At 40.8% G+C, this 15,142-nt stretch overlaps 1 protein-coding gene across 3 annotated transcripts in view; it reads right to left on the minus strand.

Moving 5' to 3' along the window:
* LOC148366120 (cyclin-G1-like) overlaps positions 1 to 15,142 on the minus strand; it is a 20,043-nt gene continuing 4,901 nt past the window's right edge. For all 3 annotated transcript variants that reach the window (XM_088336548.1, XM_088336547.1, XM_088336546.1), the window contains 5 exons: positions 9,768 to 10,021; positions 7,950 to 8,028; positions 7,773 to 7,871; positions 4,444 to 4,646; positions 1 to 2,168 (listed from right to left, as the gene is read on the minus strand). In XM_088336548.1, the coding sequence (XP_088192674.1) occupies positions 2,078 to 2,168; positions 4,444 to 4,646; positions 7,773 to 7,871; positions 7,950 to 8,028; positions 9,768 to 10,021 (726 nt within the window). In that variant the 3' untranslated portion in view covers positions 1 to 2,077. The remainder of the gene's footprint in view (positions 2,169 to 4,443; positions 4,647 to 7,772; positions 7,872 to 7,949; positions 8,029 to 9,767; positions 10,022 to 15,142) is intronic.

Below are 15,142 nucleotides of genomic sequence, written 5' to 3' on the forward strand. Positions count from 1 at the left end.
TAGTTATAAAGACACATTTATTTACAAATATGGCCGTGACATTCATCATGATGTACAATCATTTAGCAGCACTGCAGCATGTATTGAAAAACACAATAAAGAGATCATGGAATAGAGCGACATAAACAACTCAAACATAGTGTTCCCGATATCGCACGTACATGTCATTTATCGGCAGGTTAAGAAAGTCCATTTAGCATTTTATTGCTATTAATAATACAGTATTTACTTTCACCTTGCGGAAAAACATATTAGACAGCTCTGTCAACAGTAAAACGTGAAAAAAAAATGTATTCAATATTTTTAACGGTTCCTTTTGGCAAGATTTATTTAACTTAAAGGGACAGTATGTATTATTTAGAGCAGTGGTTCCCAAAATGGGCACTACCGCTCCCCTGGGGGCGGTGGGAAGATCTGGGGGGCCGGTGAGGAAGAAGAAGGCGGTAGGGGGGCGTTAGGGGGCAGTAGGAGGGCGGCAGTCTGAAGTCGAAGTCAGAAGTTTAAACGTAGTGCAGTTGTGAAACCGCAAAGCACTGCGGTTTTTCAAGGTTTTGTAGTGAGTGATGGAGTTTTGGCCAACCATAATCGTTACCGTTTGAGTTTTAAAAGCGCCGACCAATCAGAGGCAAGTTTTAAGAATAGCACAAGCCAATAAACGCGATTCGAAGTTTGCAAGCACCTCACAATGCCACACTCACCGTGTGAGCTCATTGAGTGTCATGGCGGACTATGTAAACATAGTCCCAGAGTCAACAAACGAGAAGGAAACGAAGCTTGCACCGAAGAAGGGCGGTACATCACTTGTATGGACCTATTTTGGTTTTGAAGAATCAGACGTGGAACTGAAGAAATCGCCCGTTGCAGAATTTGCTTTCGCGTAGTCGCTAAGTCCAGAGGAAACACAAGTCATTTGTACCAGCACCTTAAAAATGTTCACGGCATGTAAAAAGGATTACAACTAAAATCCGAAGATGGTGCATCTACAAGTGGACTGATAGGTAAACAAATCTTTATCAAAGCAGCATTTGCGCAAGTAATACACTGGGGAGCCAATAGGGTGCTAGCCTACAAAAGTTTGGGAACCATAGATTTAGAACCTCTTAGTGGTGAAGAAAATTCATTTCACAAAAGAGCAAAGAAAACATGAACTGTCATATAAATATGCATTGTTTTTTTGAGAAATTTGAGCCTCACCTACATAATTCTCCGCCATCTTGGAGCTACTGATACCCGAAAGCCTTAAAAAGGCTGCACAAAAAATAAGAAATAGAATGATCTGTTTTGGTCACTTTAAGCTTCAATAATTTGTATTCCTCCTTGTGCTAGTTAACTCATTTTCTGTTGCACTACAACAATACAGTGACTCTTTTTCTCGTTCTTTGTTTCCCTTTCTTTGTTCCCCTTTGTCTCTTTCTCTCGCTTTCTCTCCTCTCTTTCTCCATTTCTTTTTCTTTGTCTTTCTCTCTCTCTCATCTCTATTTCTCTTTCTTTTTCCCTTTCTCTTTTTATATTTCCCTTTCTTGCCTCTCTTTCTCTTTCTATCGCTCGTTCTTTGTCTTTTCCTCTCCTCTTTTTTCTTTCTTTTTCTTTCTCTCTTTGGATTTCTTTCTTTCTCTCTCTTTTTTACCCCTTCTCTCACTATTTATCTTTTTATCTATTTTGTTTCTCACATTCTCTCTTTCTTTGTCCCACCCTCCCTCTTTCTCTGTCCCTCATTTTCTTTTATTTCTTTCTCCCCCATATTTCTTTCTCTCTAATCTACTAGTCCAGCCCCTGAGAGAATGTTTGTTCTAGTTTGTGGCCCCTGAGTTAAAATGTGTTTGACACCCCAGCCTTACCTACACTCACGTCTCATAGTTTATATATTTAGTAAACAGTGTAAACAAATAAAAGCCTTCCTAATACCAGAAAACATCTCATCTGGAATTTTCAAATGAAAACATCCCGTCCCGACACAGACAGCATCACAATGCACAAAGCTGCATAGTTTGGGGTCACGTGAGCAGAAATGTCGTTGGTGGCCGAAATCAAATCCAAGTAAAAAGTAAAGGAAATCAATGTTCGCATTATAAAAGAGTCAAAAATACGAGGGGGGGAAATAGGCGCCTTCGCCGACGCTGCCCAGAGAGCCGCACGGACTGTCTTCGCTGCCGCTCGTGTCCTTCTCACTGTCACGCAAAAAAAAAGGGGGAAAAGTGAGATGTTTGGCAACCGTGACAAATCATAAAGCAGCAAATCAGATTGCATTACCGTAAATTCCGGACTACAAAACGCTTCTTTGACAACCGAACTCCCGCCTTCCCCTCGGAAAAACCATCATAAAACGACTGAAAATTCATTAAAAAAAACAACCTTGAAGTGAAAATCGGCCACAAAAACCACCCTCAAAACACCCAAAAACACAAAAAAAACAAAAGAAGATTAAATACATAAAAATGAAAATCAACTCAAGAAAACAACCCAAAAATAACCGAAAAAACAAAAAGGGCCTGAAAAAAATTGCAAAATGTACTGAAAGATAAGGAAAATAACTGGAAAAAGTACTGAAAAGTATGGAAAAGTACAAAAGCGAGTGAAAACTATGAAAAAGTACTGAAACGCATGAAATTGCATAAAAGTATGTAGAAGTACTGAAAAAAAGTCAAAAAAAGCACATATTGCATAAGTATGAAAATCGTTTGATTGAGAAATAATAAAAAAAACGACCAAAGAATTACAACACGACTGAAACAACCCAAAGAAAATATCCCCCCAAAAAAACGACCAAAAACATTTAAAACCGCAACAAAAAACGAAAGCACGATTTGCATAGTGCATTCTGACATGTTAAACTGTCTTTTATTATTGATGCACGGATGAAGGAGTCGAAAGACGGTTTAAAATGTCAACAATTACGTTTAGGTTTGGGCTGGGCTTCTCTCTTGCTGACCTTTTGAGTTTTCAATTATCCACCCGTTATCGTTCTTTGATTCTTTTTCTTTGTGGAGGATCGGCGCGACGGATTATGTACGTTTCTCATATAGCGCAGCCTGCGTCTGAGCACTCGGAGGCGCGCTCAGACCCAGAAAAACAGGCGCACGGTGGAGGTGAGAAGAGCCAAAATCACCCCTTTCTCTTCCCCAGTCCTCATAATTAAAATATGAACATTTAAGTTTTGCTTCAGGCTCGGTTCTGCAAGTTAATTGGTCGGACTCGGGCCAGGTCGGGCTTTAACACCCGCAGGCTGGTCTTTTTAGGCTATATCTTACCTCTAACTTAATTTTTCAGAGTGCAGAACGAAATGCACTATGCAAACGAGTAAAAAACGAGTAACCGCAAAGCACTGGAGATTCGGCCAACCACAATGGTTACGGTTCGAGTTTTAAAAGCGCAGACCAATCAGAGGCAAGTTTTAATAATAGCACAAGCCAATAAATGTGATTCAAAGTTTGCAAGCGCCACACTATGCCACACCCACCGTGTGAGCTCATTGAGTGTCATGGCGGACTCCGTAAACATAGTACCAGAGTCAACAAATGAGAAGGAAACCAAGCTTTCACCGAAGAAGAGCGGTACATCACTTGTTTGGACCTATTTTGGTTTTGATTAAGCGAGATAAACTCTAATGCCTTATATATCATCTGTACCACTTTCGGCCTAGTGGTAAAGTGTCGGCGCTCACTACATGGGTTTGATACCCGTTACCAGGGTTGGGTAGGGTTACTTTAACTTGATAACTTTCAATAACTTTTGGATTACTCCAATACCAAATATGCTAATAAAAGACAAAAGAAACTAAATATGAATAAAATGATGACTCACAACACGTGGTAAACTCTCTTTCCTGGCTTTGATCTCTTTGATCTCTGCAAAACTAACATAAAATGCGACAGAAACAAAATGAAAATGAATCCAAACAGCTTGCCAACATCATTTTTGCCGTTCCATGTGTTCCGTTACTCCCCGAGCCTGCACAAAATTGAGTCATTTTATTCATTTTTAGTTTCTTTTGTCTTTTATTAGCATATTTGGTATTAGAGTAATCCAAAAGTAATTGAAAGTAATCAAGTCAAAGTAACCCTACAGAACCCTGGTGATGTACCCAACCCTGCATACAATGTTATGGGATTTTGGTCAGTAACCCCCCAAAGAATCCCACGGTTAAACACAAATACACAAGGTAGCTCCTACAGTAGTCTCAATTTCATGCACCTTATAGTGAGGAAAATACGGTAATTTTGGCTACTGTGCTAGCAAACAAGTGTCTTAATTGTGGCAAAATGTGTTACTTTTCTGTACTAGACATTTCCCCGCTGTTTTTTTGTATTTTACTATAAGAAACGGCCGTTATAGAGTTTCTTCCTTAAATTTGTGCATGCGGCTTTGAATCAGTTGCGCTCTGTTGTCCGGAATTTTACGGTATTTTGACAAAACAATAGAAAAAAATTAAAGTGTCTTGTTGACCTTAGTGCACGGTCCCATTCATCTTCCGGGATTGTGGCCAAGCGGGGGATGGCGCTGTGTGCCACGTGCAATCTCTGCGCCGTTTTACTGGACTTGACCCAAAGCAACTTCCTTCCGGACGGTTTTTGGCACCGAGTCGTGAGATACTCCGTCATGCGTTTGGCTACCAAGTTTCGCCAATGCCGAAGATCGCCGTCGCTCACCTAAAAGCGAAAATAATCATGCCAATTTAAAGTACATTACCGTGCGATGCAGCAGTACCTGAAAAAGTGGTTACTCGTGTTATACTGTTGGCAAACTTTATGAGCTGCATAAAAAACAGGAGGAAAAAAAACACATTTTCATGCAAAAAGCTTGAAGGATTTTATACATTTGACTATAAAGGATTTTATACGATTGAATACAAGTTACGTTTATTGAGTTTAATGCAAGATATTCACTGACTGGGCTTGAGTTCAATGACAGGTCGCGCTGTTCCGAATGCAGAATATTTTGTCTAGTTCTGTTGATAACAGGACTCTGACGGAGGACGGCAGGCATTGTTTTGAGAAACGCTCTCTGTTGTTTTGAGGAACCACAGACATCGGGACGCTCGTCTCCGAGATTGTGAAGCCCACGTTGGGGTTCATTGGCGCGCCCATGGGAAGAGCCGGCACACCATCTTGCGGGGAAATGTGGGCCAATAAGGAGAGAGCTAAAGGACTTCAAAAGAAGGCTTCCCAGGGACTCCAGCGTCACTAATTCGGCAGTATTCAATGGAGTACACTTAGTTAAATTGTTAATGAAATTAAATATACCCCGAGTGAAAATGTTGGGTGTAGGTTGTGTTTGGTAATGGAGTCAGATAACTCATTCAAACAATTTGGTAAACGGTACATTTTGATATTTAATTCCTAACAAGCTTTAAGCATTTTGAAAGGATATTCTTTCAAATTGGGGAAAAAAACAAACATTTCTAAAGTAGGCAATGATAATGAAAAAAATCTAAAGGAAAAAAAGGGTAAATGACATCAAAATCATTGAGTGTGTGTTTACACTAGTACCTTTGTTTTTATTCGGCTTGCAATGATGAGTGTTTATGATGCCAGGGTTGGTTAGTCTGACAAGTGAACAATTGCAAATAAACATGTTTTCCACCCGGGGTTGGTTTATTTCAACAATTGAACACTTGCAAATAGGATTACTTCTAATGCCAAGGTTGGTTTATTTTGACTATTGAATGTTTGCGAATATTTTTTAATAAACCTGGGTTGGTTTATTTTGACGATTGAATACTTGCAAAGAAGCCTGCTTTTTTCACCAGGGTTGGTTTATTTTGATGATGGACCGTTTGCCAAAAAGATTGGTTATAATACAAGGAATATTTTTTCTTGACTATTAAACACATGCAAAGAAGCCTACTTATTGGTACCAAGGTTGGTTTATTTTGACAATTGGACATTGCCAAGAAGCTTTTATACAACAGAGTAGGTTTATTTAAATGACTGAAAGCTTGCAAAGAAGATTGCTCAGAATACCAGGGTTGGTTTGACTATCGGACGCTTGACAAATAAGCCTGCTTATAACTCCAGTGTTGGTTTATTCTGACGAATGAATTCGTGCAAAGAACATTGGTTCTAATGCCAGGGTTGGTTTGATTATAGAATAGAATAGAATAGAATATACCTTTATTGTCATTGTTACAAAATGGGTTAACATATTGTGACAACGAAATTGACAGGGTTGGTTTGACAATCGGACTTTCGCAAAAAGCCTGCTTATAATTCCAGGGATGGTTTCTTTTGATAATTCAAGCCTTGCAGAGAAGATTGCTTAGAATGCCAGGGTTGGTTTGATTATCAGATGCTTGCAAATACTCCTGCTTATAACTCCAGTGTTGGTTTATTCTGACGATTGAACTCTTGCAAAGAAGATTGCTTCTAATGCCAGGGTTGGTTTGACTATTGGATGCTTGCAAATAAGCCTGCTTATAATTCCAGGGTTAGTTTATTTTGATATTTGAACGCTTGCAGAGAAGATTGCTTATAACGCCAGGGTTGGTTTGACTAGCATACGCTTGAAAATAAGCCTGCCCAAAACCCAGGGTTGGTTTATTTTGAACATTATTAAAGCACTTGCACACAGTTTGCATCATTGCCATTGTTTGACAATCACGTTGCAGTTCCTTGATTTCCACAGCCTTTACGGTTGTTCTGCTTTTTTTAATCTAGAAAATTGAATAGGCAGCACGGCGGCGCAGTGGTTAGCGCATGTGCGGCATAGTTCAAGTCATGGGAACCTCCTGCGTGGGTTCAAATCCAGCACCAGACTTCCTGTGTGGAGTTTGTATGTTCTCCCCTTGCTTGCGTGGGTTTCCTCCGGGCACTCCGGTTTCCTTCCACATTTCAAAAAAACATGCATTTAAGGTGAATTGGCCGGTCCAAATTGTCCCTAGGTGTGAATGAGTGAGTGAGTTGTCTGTCCCCGTGTGCCCTGCGATTGGCTGGCAACCAGTTCAGGGTGTCCCCTGCCCACTGCCCGATGATTGCTGGGATGGGCTCCAGCACCCCCGCGACCCTACTGAGGATAAGCGCTGCAGCTAATGAGATGAGATGAAAATTGAATAGGGGGACATTTAAAACAGGCTGGATGTGGTTTGTACAGTCCTCTCTTGTTCTCCTTGCTGGATTAATGTCCATATTTCCTTATTTTGAGTGTCTGTTAAACTTTGACCGTATCAGTAAAAGAAAGAAGATTTATGTAAAAATTTCAGACACATTTTAATAAAAATATAGGATCAAATTTGAGGGGAATAGATAAAATGAGGCGAGTGTGCGGAACAGTTCTCAGTTCATGGGTTCAAATACAGCTACCGGACATCCTGTGCGGAGTTTGTTTGTTCTCCCCGTGCTTGCGTGGGTTTCCTCCCACATTCCAAAAACATGCATTTCAGGTGAATTGGTCCAAATTGTCCCTAGGTGTGAATGAGCGAGCGAGTTGTCTGTCCCTGTGTGCCCTGCGATTGGCTGGCAAGCAGTTCAGGGTGTCCCCTGCCCACTGCCTGTAGATAGCTGAGATGGGCTCCAGCACCCCCGCTACCCTACTGAGAATAAGCAGTGCAGATAATGGATGGATGGATGGATAGATAAAATGACAAACGATGAGCGGTAAAATGTGTAAAATACTAAAAATGTATTTTGATTACAGTAGGATTAGTAAAAGGTTTACCGCATATTACAATTTTAGAGAAAGACTAACAATGCTTCAAAGGTGATTTTCAATACAATTATTGTAATTATTGGATTATGCTGACACTTTATAATCTAAACACGAAAAGAAATGCAGTGTACCTTTGTGAGTCTCTGTAGATTCCGCAGCATTTTTGAGGCTGCGGGAGAATGAAGATTTTCCAGTTCGTGAGCGACGAGAGCCAGGGCGAGCACGGACGACTGCGGAAATCCAACTCCAGTTAAAAACTCGACGCGCTTCGAAATAAAAAAAACGGAAAGATAGAAAAAAAATCCTACTTTTGCTTTGGAGAAAACAAGTCGACACAAGCAGGCTTTCAGCTGAGCTTCCAGATTCATCACGCTCGGAATGTCTGTTCTGAAAAAAAAAAACGGAAAAATCCAACATTAACGAGTGTTACAAAGCGCGAGGAGTAACAAAAAGTACGGTGACTTAAAAATGACCAAGCCGCCCCATTTTTCAATGTTTTTGCCTAGCCTTTAGTGAAGAAATATGAAATAAAATTAAAAAAAGGAAGTAAATAAGAAAAGAAAAAGAAAAGGGGAAAAATGAGAAAAAGAAATAGTAAAAATAGAAATCAAAAAAGGAAAAGAAAAAGGAAACAATAAGAAAAGAAATAAAACCGTAAAAGGAAAGAAAAGGGAAGAAAAAAGAAAAGAAAATGTAGAAAAAGAAAGTGTCATGATGACTCATTAGATTCACCTGGGCCCGCTTCGTTTGGCGCCAGTTTAGTTTTTTTTGTCTTTTATTAGCATATTTGGTATTGGAGTAATCCAAAAGTAAGTAAAAGTAATCAGGTTAAAGTAACCCTAGCCAACCCTGAACATGTGCTTATCATAATCATAAACTAACTCAAGGATCATGACATTTCCAAGCAGAAAGCATCGGTATCGGATATGATATTACCCCCTGGTCTAGCAACTAGATAACTTTCAGGTAGAATGGCAGTAAAAAGGGTATCTGTTGACCAATGTTCCCTGTAATTTTCCACGGGTCTGAGCGTTCACACAAAGTCGGTGAGCAACGCTTGAAACAACGGTGAGCAACAATAATCCCAGGTGTGGCAAGATAATTCATTATCAAACATGTCCAAAACGTGACATCAAGTTACATTTTGCTGAGTTTCCGGCAATGCAAAATGATTTTTCTCTTTTGAATGAATTGACTCATGTACTATTGCAAAGGTTGTACGGCCTACGAACGTCGTTTGTTCTTACAATTCTTTCACAAGAGATCTATTTCTTTTTATTTCCTGATATATTTTGTCGCACAATATTAACATTTTGGGGGGCTTATTAGGTCGGTTGTAAGATACAGAACTGTATATAATTACATTTTTTATAGGAAGTACAATGTTGGCAACAAGATTGACTTGATATCATTGGAAATTATTTGAATGCAACACAAACTTTTTCTTCTTTTTGTTTTTTTCTACCTTTTTTTTTAAATTCCTTTAAAAAAAATCTCATTGTGTTTATTTTTTCCGAGCTGTTACTTTTTTTCTTTTTGTTCTCTATTTACCTTTTTTGTACATTTCTTTCTTTTCTTTTTTCTGGCTTTTTTCTAAATGTTTCCTTCTTTTTTTCTCTTCCTTTTGTTTCTTTTTTTCTCAGCTTTTCACTACTTTTTCATTTTGGTATTTTTTTCTTTTCTGTTCTATTCCCCCCTTCCTTGAAATCAATTTGTGCATATTTTTTCCTAATATTTGGTCATGTTGGGATTAAAGAAGCAAAAACAACCTGAAGAACCGTTTAGGACCCGAAAGAGCCGGTTCCTTTTAGTGAGCCGAGCCGAAAAAGCCGGTTCCCCGACAAACTCTACTAACTTTACTCAACTTCGTTCTCCTTCGACTCGACTTCAAAATACCGCATTTAGGACACAACGTCAGAGGAACCCGTGTATTTTTACCTTCATGCACTGTAACTTTGACTTAAGTCGCTTCTTAATTAGTAATTTTGAGCCCTCATTTTTGTGCACTGGCTCGATTTTCTTGTGCGCTGAGAATGTGCGAGCAGTGCGCAGCTTAGAGGGAACACTGCTGTAGACACAAAGTTGCAAAAACTGTCCCTAAATCCCATTTCTAACATGTTACTTACCCCTCATCGCCGCAAACACCACTCAGCGCCGCGTAATAGAGTCTCAGAAAGTCAAAAGCCGTCACAGCGACGGTTTCAAGGCCCAGGGTCCGGCCCACGACGGCCTCCATGCGGCGCAGGTCCGAGGCGCTGAACTTGCTGCGGCTGATGCGGACCAGATCGGGGCCCGGCGCCACGTCTTGGGGGACCTCCGTGGCCCCGGCCGCCAGGTGAAGGCAGCACACGGCGGCGCACGGCACGTGTTTGGCCTCGACCTGCAACAATCCCCAGAAAGGCGACAAGTCGGCTCTCGTGTCCTGATGCTAAACCGTTGCGGTATTCCAGGAAGTAGGTCACTGGGAAAACTGGTCCAAACAACTGGCACGATACAAAAAATGGGTACACTACTGGTTCTGATGAAATACTCACCTAAACTACTGCTTTATATGTTAGCTCATTCAGTGTCATAACATATAAATACATTTTAAAAGCATTGTCCCCGAGTGCCCTTTGTTTTCCATCCATCCATCCATCCATTATCTGCACCGATTATCCACAGTAGGGCCTCGGGGGTGATGGAGCCCATCCCAGCTGTCTTTGGGCAATGGGCAGGGTACACCCTGAACTGGTTGCAGGGGACACAAGGACAGACAACTCACTCGTTCATTCACACCTAGGGACAATTTGGACCGGCCAATTAACCTGACATGCATGTTTTTGGGAATGCGGGAGGAAACCGGAGTGCCCGGAGGAAACCCACGCAAGCACGGGGAGAACATGCAAACTCCACACAGGAAAATTTGATCCCATGACCTCAGAACTGTGCCGCACACACGCTCACCACTGCGCTGCCGTGCTGCACCCTTTGTCCATCCATCCATCCATTATCTGCACCGCTTATCCTCAGTAGGGTCGCAGGGGTGCTGGAGCCCATCCCAGCCATCTTCGGGCAGTGGGCAGGGGACACCCTGAACTGGTTGCCAGCCAATCACAGGCGCACAGAGACAACTCATTTGCTCATTCACACCTAGGGACAATTTGTACCAGCCAATTAACCTGACATGCATGTTTTCGGAATGTGGGAGGAAACCAGAGTGCCCGGAGGAAACCCACGCAAGCTAGGGGAGAACATGCAAACTCCACACAGGAAGGTTTAATCTCATGACCTGAGAACTGTGCCGGACACACGCTCACCACTGCCCTGCCGTGCTGCACCCTTTGTCCATCCATCCATCCATTATCTGCACCCCTTATCCTCAGTAGGGTCGCGGGGGTGCTGGAGCCCATCCCAGCCATCTTCAGGCAGTGGGCAGGGGACACCCTGAACTGGTTGCCAGCCAATCACAGACACACAGAGACAACTCACTTGCTCATTCACACCCAGGTACAATTTGGACCAGTCAATTAACCTGACATGCATGTTTTCGGAATGTGGGAAGAAACCAGAGTGCCCGGAGGAAACCCACGCAAGCACGGGGAGAACATGCAAACTCCACACAGGAAGGTTTAATCTCATGACCTCAGAACTGTGTCGCACACGCGCTAACCACTGTGGCGCCGTGTTGCGCCCTTTGTTTCATCATTAAAAAAAAAACTATTATATAGGGTTTTGCCGCAGCTCATCTGTAAGTATCAAGCCTCTGGGAATGTTTACAGAAGGAGAAATCGCCATTAGATGGCAGGAGTGTCTTGAATCAGATCTTTGGAGTTATTGTAGTTATTTCATAAAAATTAGATCAGATTAGGTCCGATGATTATAAAAGTAATCGGAATCGATTGATACTACATTATATTTACTTGAATTAGATCAGTGATTTTCAACCACTGTGCCGCGGCACACCAGTGTGCCGTAAGGGATCGTCAGGTGTGCCGTGAGAAATTATCCAATGTCACTTTTTAAAATTTTATAAAACATTTTATGAATCATTTTCTGCAAATATTATGTCATTGTCAAGTGTCTGTGTTGTAAAAACTGAGGGTATTATAAATTATATTGTAATTAAACATTTTATAACATTTTTGGTTAGTAGTGAGCAGGGTTGGGTAGGGTTACTTTAACTTGATTACTTTCAATTACTTTTGGATTACTCCAATACCAAATATGCTAATAAAATACAAAAGACACTAAATATGAATAAAATGACTAAATTTTGTGCGGGCTTGGGGAGTAACGGAATACATGGAACGGCAAAAATGATGTTGGCAAGCTGTTTGGATTTATTTTCATATTTTTTCTGTCGCATTTTATGTCAGTTTTGCCGGAGATCAATAGATCAAAGCCAGGAAAGAAAGCTTACCATGTGTTGTGAGTCATCATTTTATTCATATTTAGTTTCTTTTGTCTTTTATTAGCACATTTGGTATTGGAATAATCCAAAAGTAATAGAAAGTAATCAAGTTAAAGTAACCCTACCCAACCCTGGACTTAAGAATATAACCACGGTTAATAACGATGGTGATGTATTGCTGTGCGGACCGGCAAGGTTCTAAGCCAGATTTGGAATTTTATCGTTATCGTTGGAATTTATCTGTTAAAACAAAGACAGTAGCTATCGATGTTTATCTGCAAATGACATGGAGGTACTCATATATCCTCAAATTATTCCAGGATTTGAAACAAGCATTTTTTTACAATGTGAGTTTGACGTATCAATTTTATGTTAAGTAGGAACAAGTATTGTTTCTATCTTCGACTCGCCCGCAGAAGAATCTCAAAACCTGTACGTGAATGTTTTTCTTATGCTTCTCGGTTCTGCATTTCCGACAAAGCGGGTGTCACAATCGTAGTCTATATACAGCTAACGTTAGTGTCTTACCTTTGCAATAATGAGATGTCCCTGCATCTTTGAGCAAAGCGTATCGGTAACCTAACCAACAACTAACTGGTAAGCATTACCATTTTTACAAGCGTTTAGATCAGCACTGGTGTATGGGGATACTCCATTTTCAATATAATGGTAGAGATGGTTTAGACCAGGGGTGTCAAACTCGTTTTAACTCGGGGACCACCCGATACAACAGGCATTCTCTCCGGGGCCGGACTAGTAAATTAGAGAGAGAGAATAAAAAAGAAAGAAAGAAATAAGAGTAAGAGAGGGCAAGAGAAAGAGACAGGGTGGGACAAAGAAGGAGAAAATGTGAGAAACAAAAGAGATGAAATAGAAATAGTGAGAGGGGGAAAGACAGAGAGAGAAAGAAAGAAATCCAAAGAGAAATAGAAAGGGGAAAAAGAGAGGAGAGAAAGAGACAAAGAAATATAAATAGAAAGAGAGAAATAGAAAGAGAGAAAGAGAGGAGAGAAGGAGAGAGACAGAGACAAAGAAAAATAAAAGAGAAAGAGATGAGAGCAAGAGAGAGAAAGAGACAAAGAAAGAGAAATAGAAAGAAAGAAAGATGACAGAATGAAAGAGAAAGAGACAGAGGAACGAAGAAAGAGAAAAAGAGAGGGAAAGAGACAAAAATAAACAAAGAAAGAGAAAAAGAGAAAGAGACAAAGAGGAACAAAGAAAGAGAACAAGGGAGAGAGAGCGAGCGAGCGAGAGAGAAATACAAGCACAGCGTTTGTGAGAGGCATCTGCCTTTGTCAACATCAAGTGGACATATTTCAACCTGCAGCTTGTTTTTCTCTTGTGCTTCTCTGAGCGTTGTATCGCGGGCCGGATTCAATCCCTTAGCGGGCCTAAACCAGGCAGCTCTGGTTTAGACTAAAGTCAGGCATACTAGACAATTTGTGTGAATATGTCGGAAGAAAACTGTGTTTGTAGCTAGCCATGCTAATGCTATCACAGTTTCTCTAAATTACAGTCGATTTCCGTCAAGGTGAGCCACCTCATCAGAATCACAATATTTGTTTGAATAGTCATTGCCAATGGCGTTGAACAGGTTAGCTGTTTTCGTTATTATGTTTTTTTCTTTGCTTGCCTCGTCCACTGTTTACTCACGTTTACTGCCGTCCGTGGGTGCAAAGGGTCAGTAGCGTCCACTGACATAGAAACTCGGGATTTCTCGAACCCACGTGTGATCCGGGTAACTCAGACGTTTTTTGCGTCTCTGTGTGTAAAATACTTCGCGGAATGACCTACTAAGAACTGATGTGTTTGTGGTACTCTGTAAATCACACTTTCCATTTATTTTACAGTTGTGTGAGAAACATTATTTAGGTACGGTATATTGAAAATTATAATAATATAACTTCATTTATGTGAATCTCAACCTAGAGCAGGCAGGGGTGTCAAAAAGGCGGCCCACAGGCCGAATCAAGCCCGCTAAGGGATTGAATTCGGCGCGAAATAACACTCAGAGAAGTGCAAGAGAAAAATGAGCTGCAGGTTTAGATATGTCCACCTGGTGTTGACAAAGCCAGGTGCCTCTCACAATGGCCGTACTTGTATTTCTCTATCTCCCCCCTCTCTCTCTCTCTCCCTTTTTCTTTCACTCTCTCACTCTCTCTTTTTCTTTGTTCCTGTTTGTCTCTCTCCCTCTTTATCTCTTTGTTCCTGTTTGTCTCTCTCTCTCTCTTTCTGTCTTTGTTTCTCTTTGTCTCTCTCTCTCTTTTTCTGTCTTTGTTTCTTTTTGTCTATTTTCCTCTCTTTTTCCTCTTCCTTCGTTCCTCTTTGTGTCTTTCTCTTTCTGTCGTCTCTTTCTCTCTTTCTATTTCTCTGTCTTTATCTATGTCTCTCTTTCTATTTCTCTGTTTCTTTTTATATTTCTTTGTCTCTTTCTCTTTCTTTCTCTCCTTCTCTCTTTCTATTTGTCTTTGGGTTTCATTCTTTCCCTCTTTCTTTCCTCCACTCTCACTATTTCTCTTTTTATCTTTTCGGTTTCTCCCACTCTCTCGCTTTCTCCCTTTCTCTCTTTCTTTGTCACACCCTCTCTACTTTTCTCTCCTTCTCTTTCTCTTATTTCTTTCTCTCTTTTTATTTCTTTCTCTCTAATCTACTAGTCCGGCCCCCGAGAGAATGTTTGTTCTCTCGTGTGGCCCCCGAGTTGAAATGAGTTGGACACCCCTGACCTAGAGGAAGATTCATTCATTGAATTTAAACATTATACGTTTAAAGGCAGGTCATATTTTTTTCTGTATCATAATATTTGCCGTAGAATAGATAAAACTGTGAATTGATTGCAAACTAACAGTACTTTCATTTATTCTCCAGCTGCTTGTCCTTTATGAAACCATCTCACGGGGAGGCACACAGCTGGAATTGAACCTGAAACCTTTGAACTGTGGAAGGACATGCTAACCATTTATCCACCACTTCCAATGGTTCTCAATTGGTATGTCTTCATAACTCTTTTAAAATTATAGTGGAATAAGAAAGGTTGATGCGGTTGAGAAAATGGTCCGTACGCTACTTTTCGGCCACCACGGAGGAGGACCTCTTGAAGCGCATCTTCCA

The sequence above is a fragment of the Urocampus carinirostris genome, chromosome 5, assembly GCF_059441175.1.
Source record: "Urocampus carinirostris isolate Australia breed hairy pipefish chromosome 5, RoL_Ucar_1.0, whole genome shotgun sequence".
Taxonomy (NCBI): Eukaryota; Metazoa; Chordata; class Actinopteri; order Syngnathiformes; family Syngnathidae; genus Urocampus; species Urocampus carinirostris.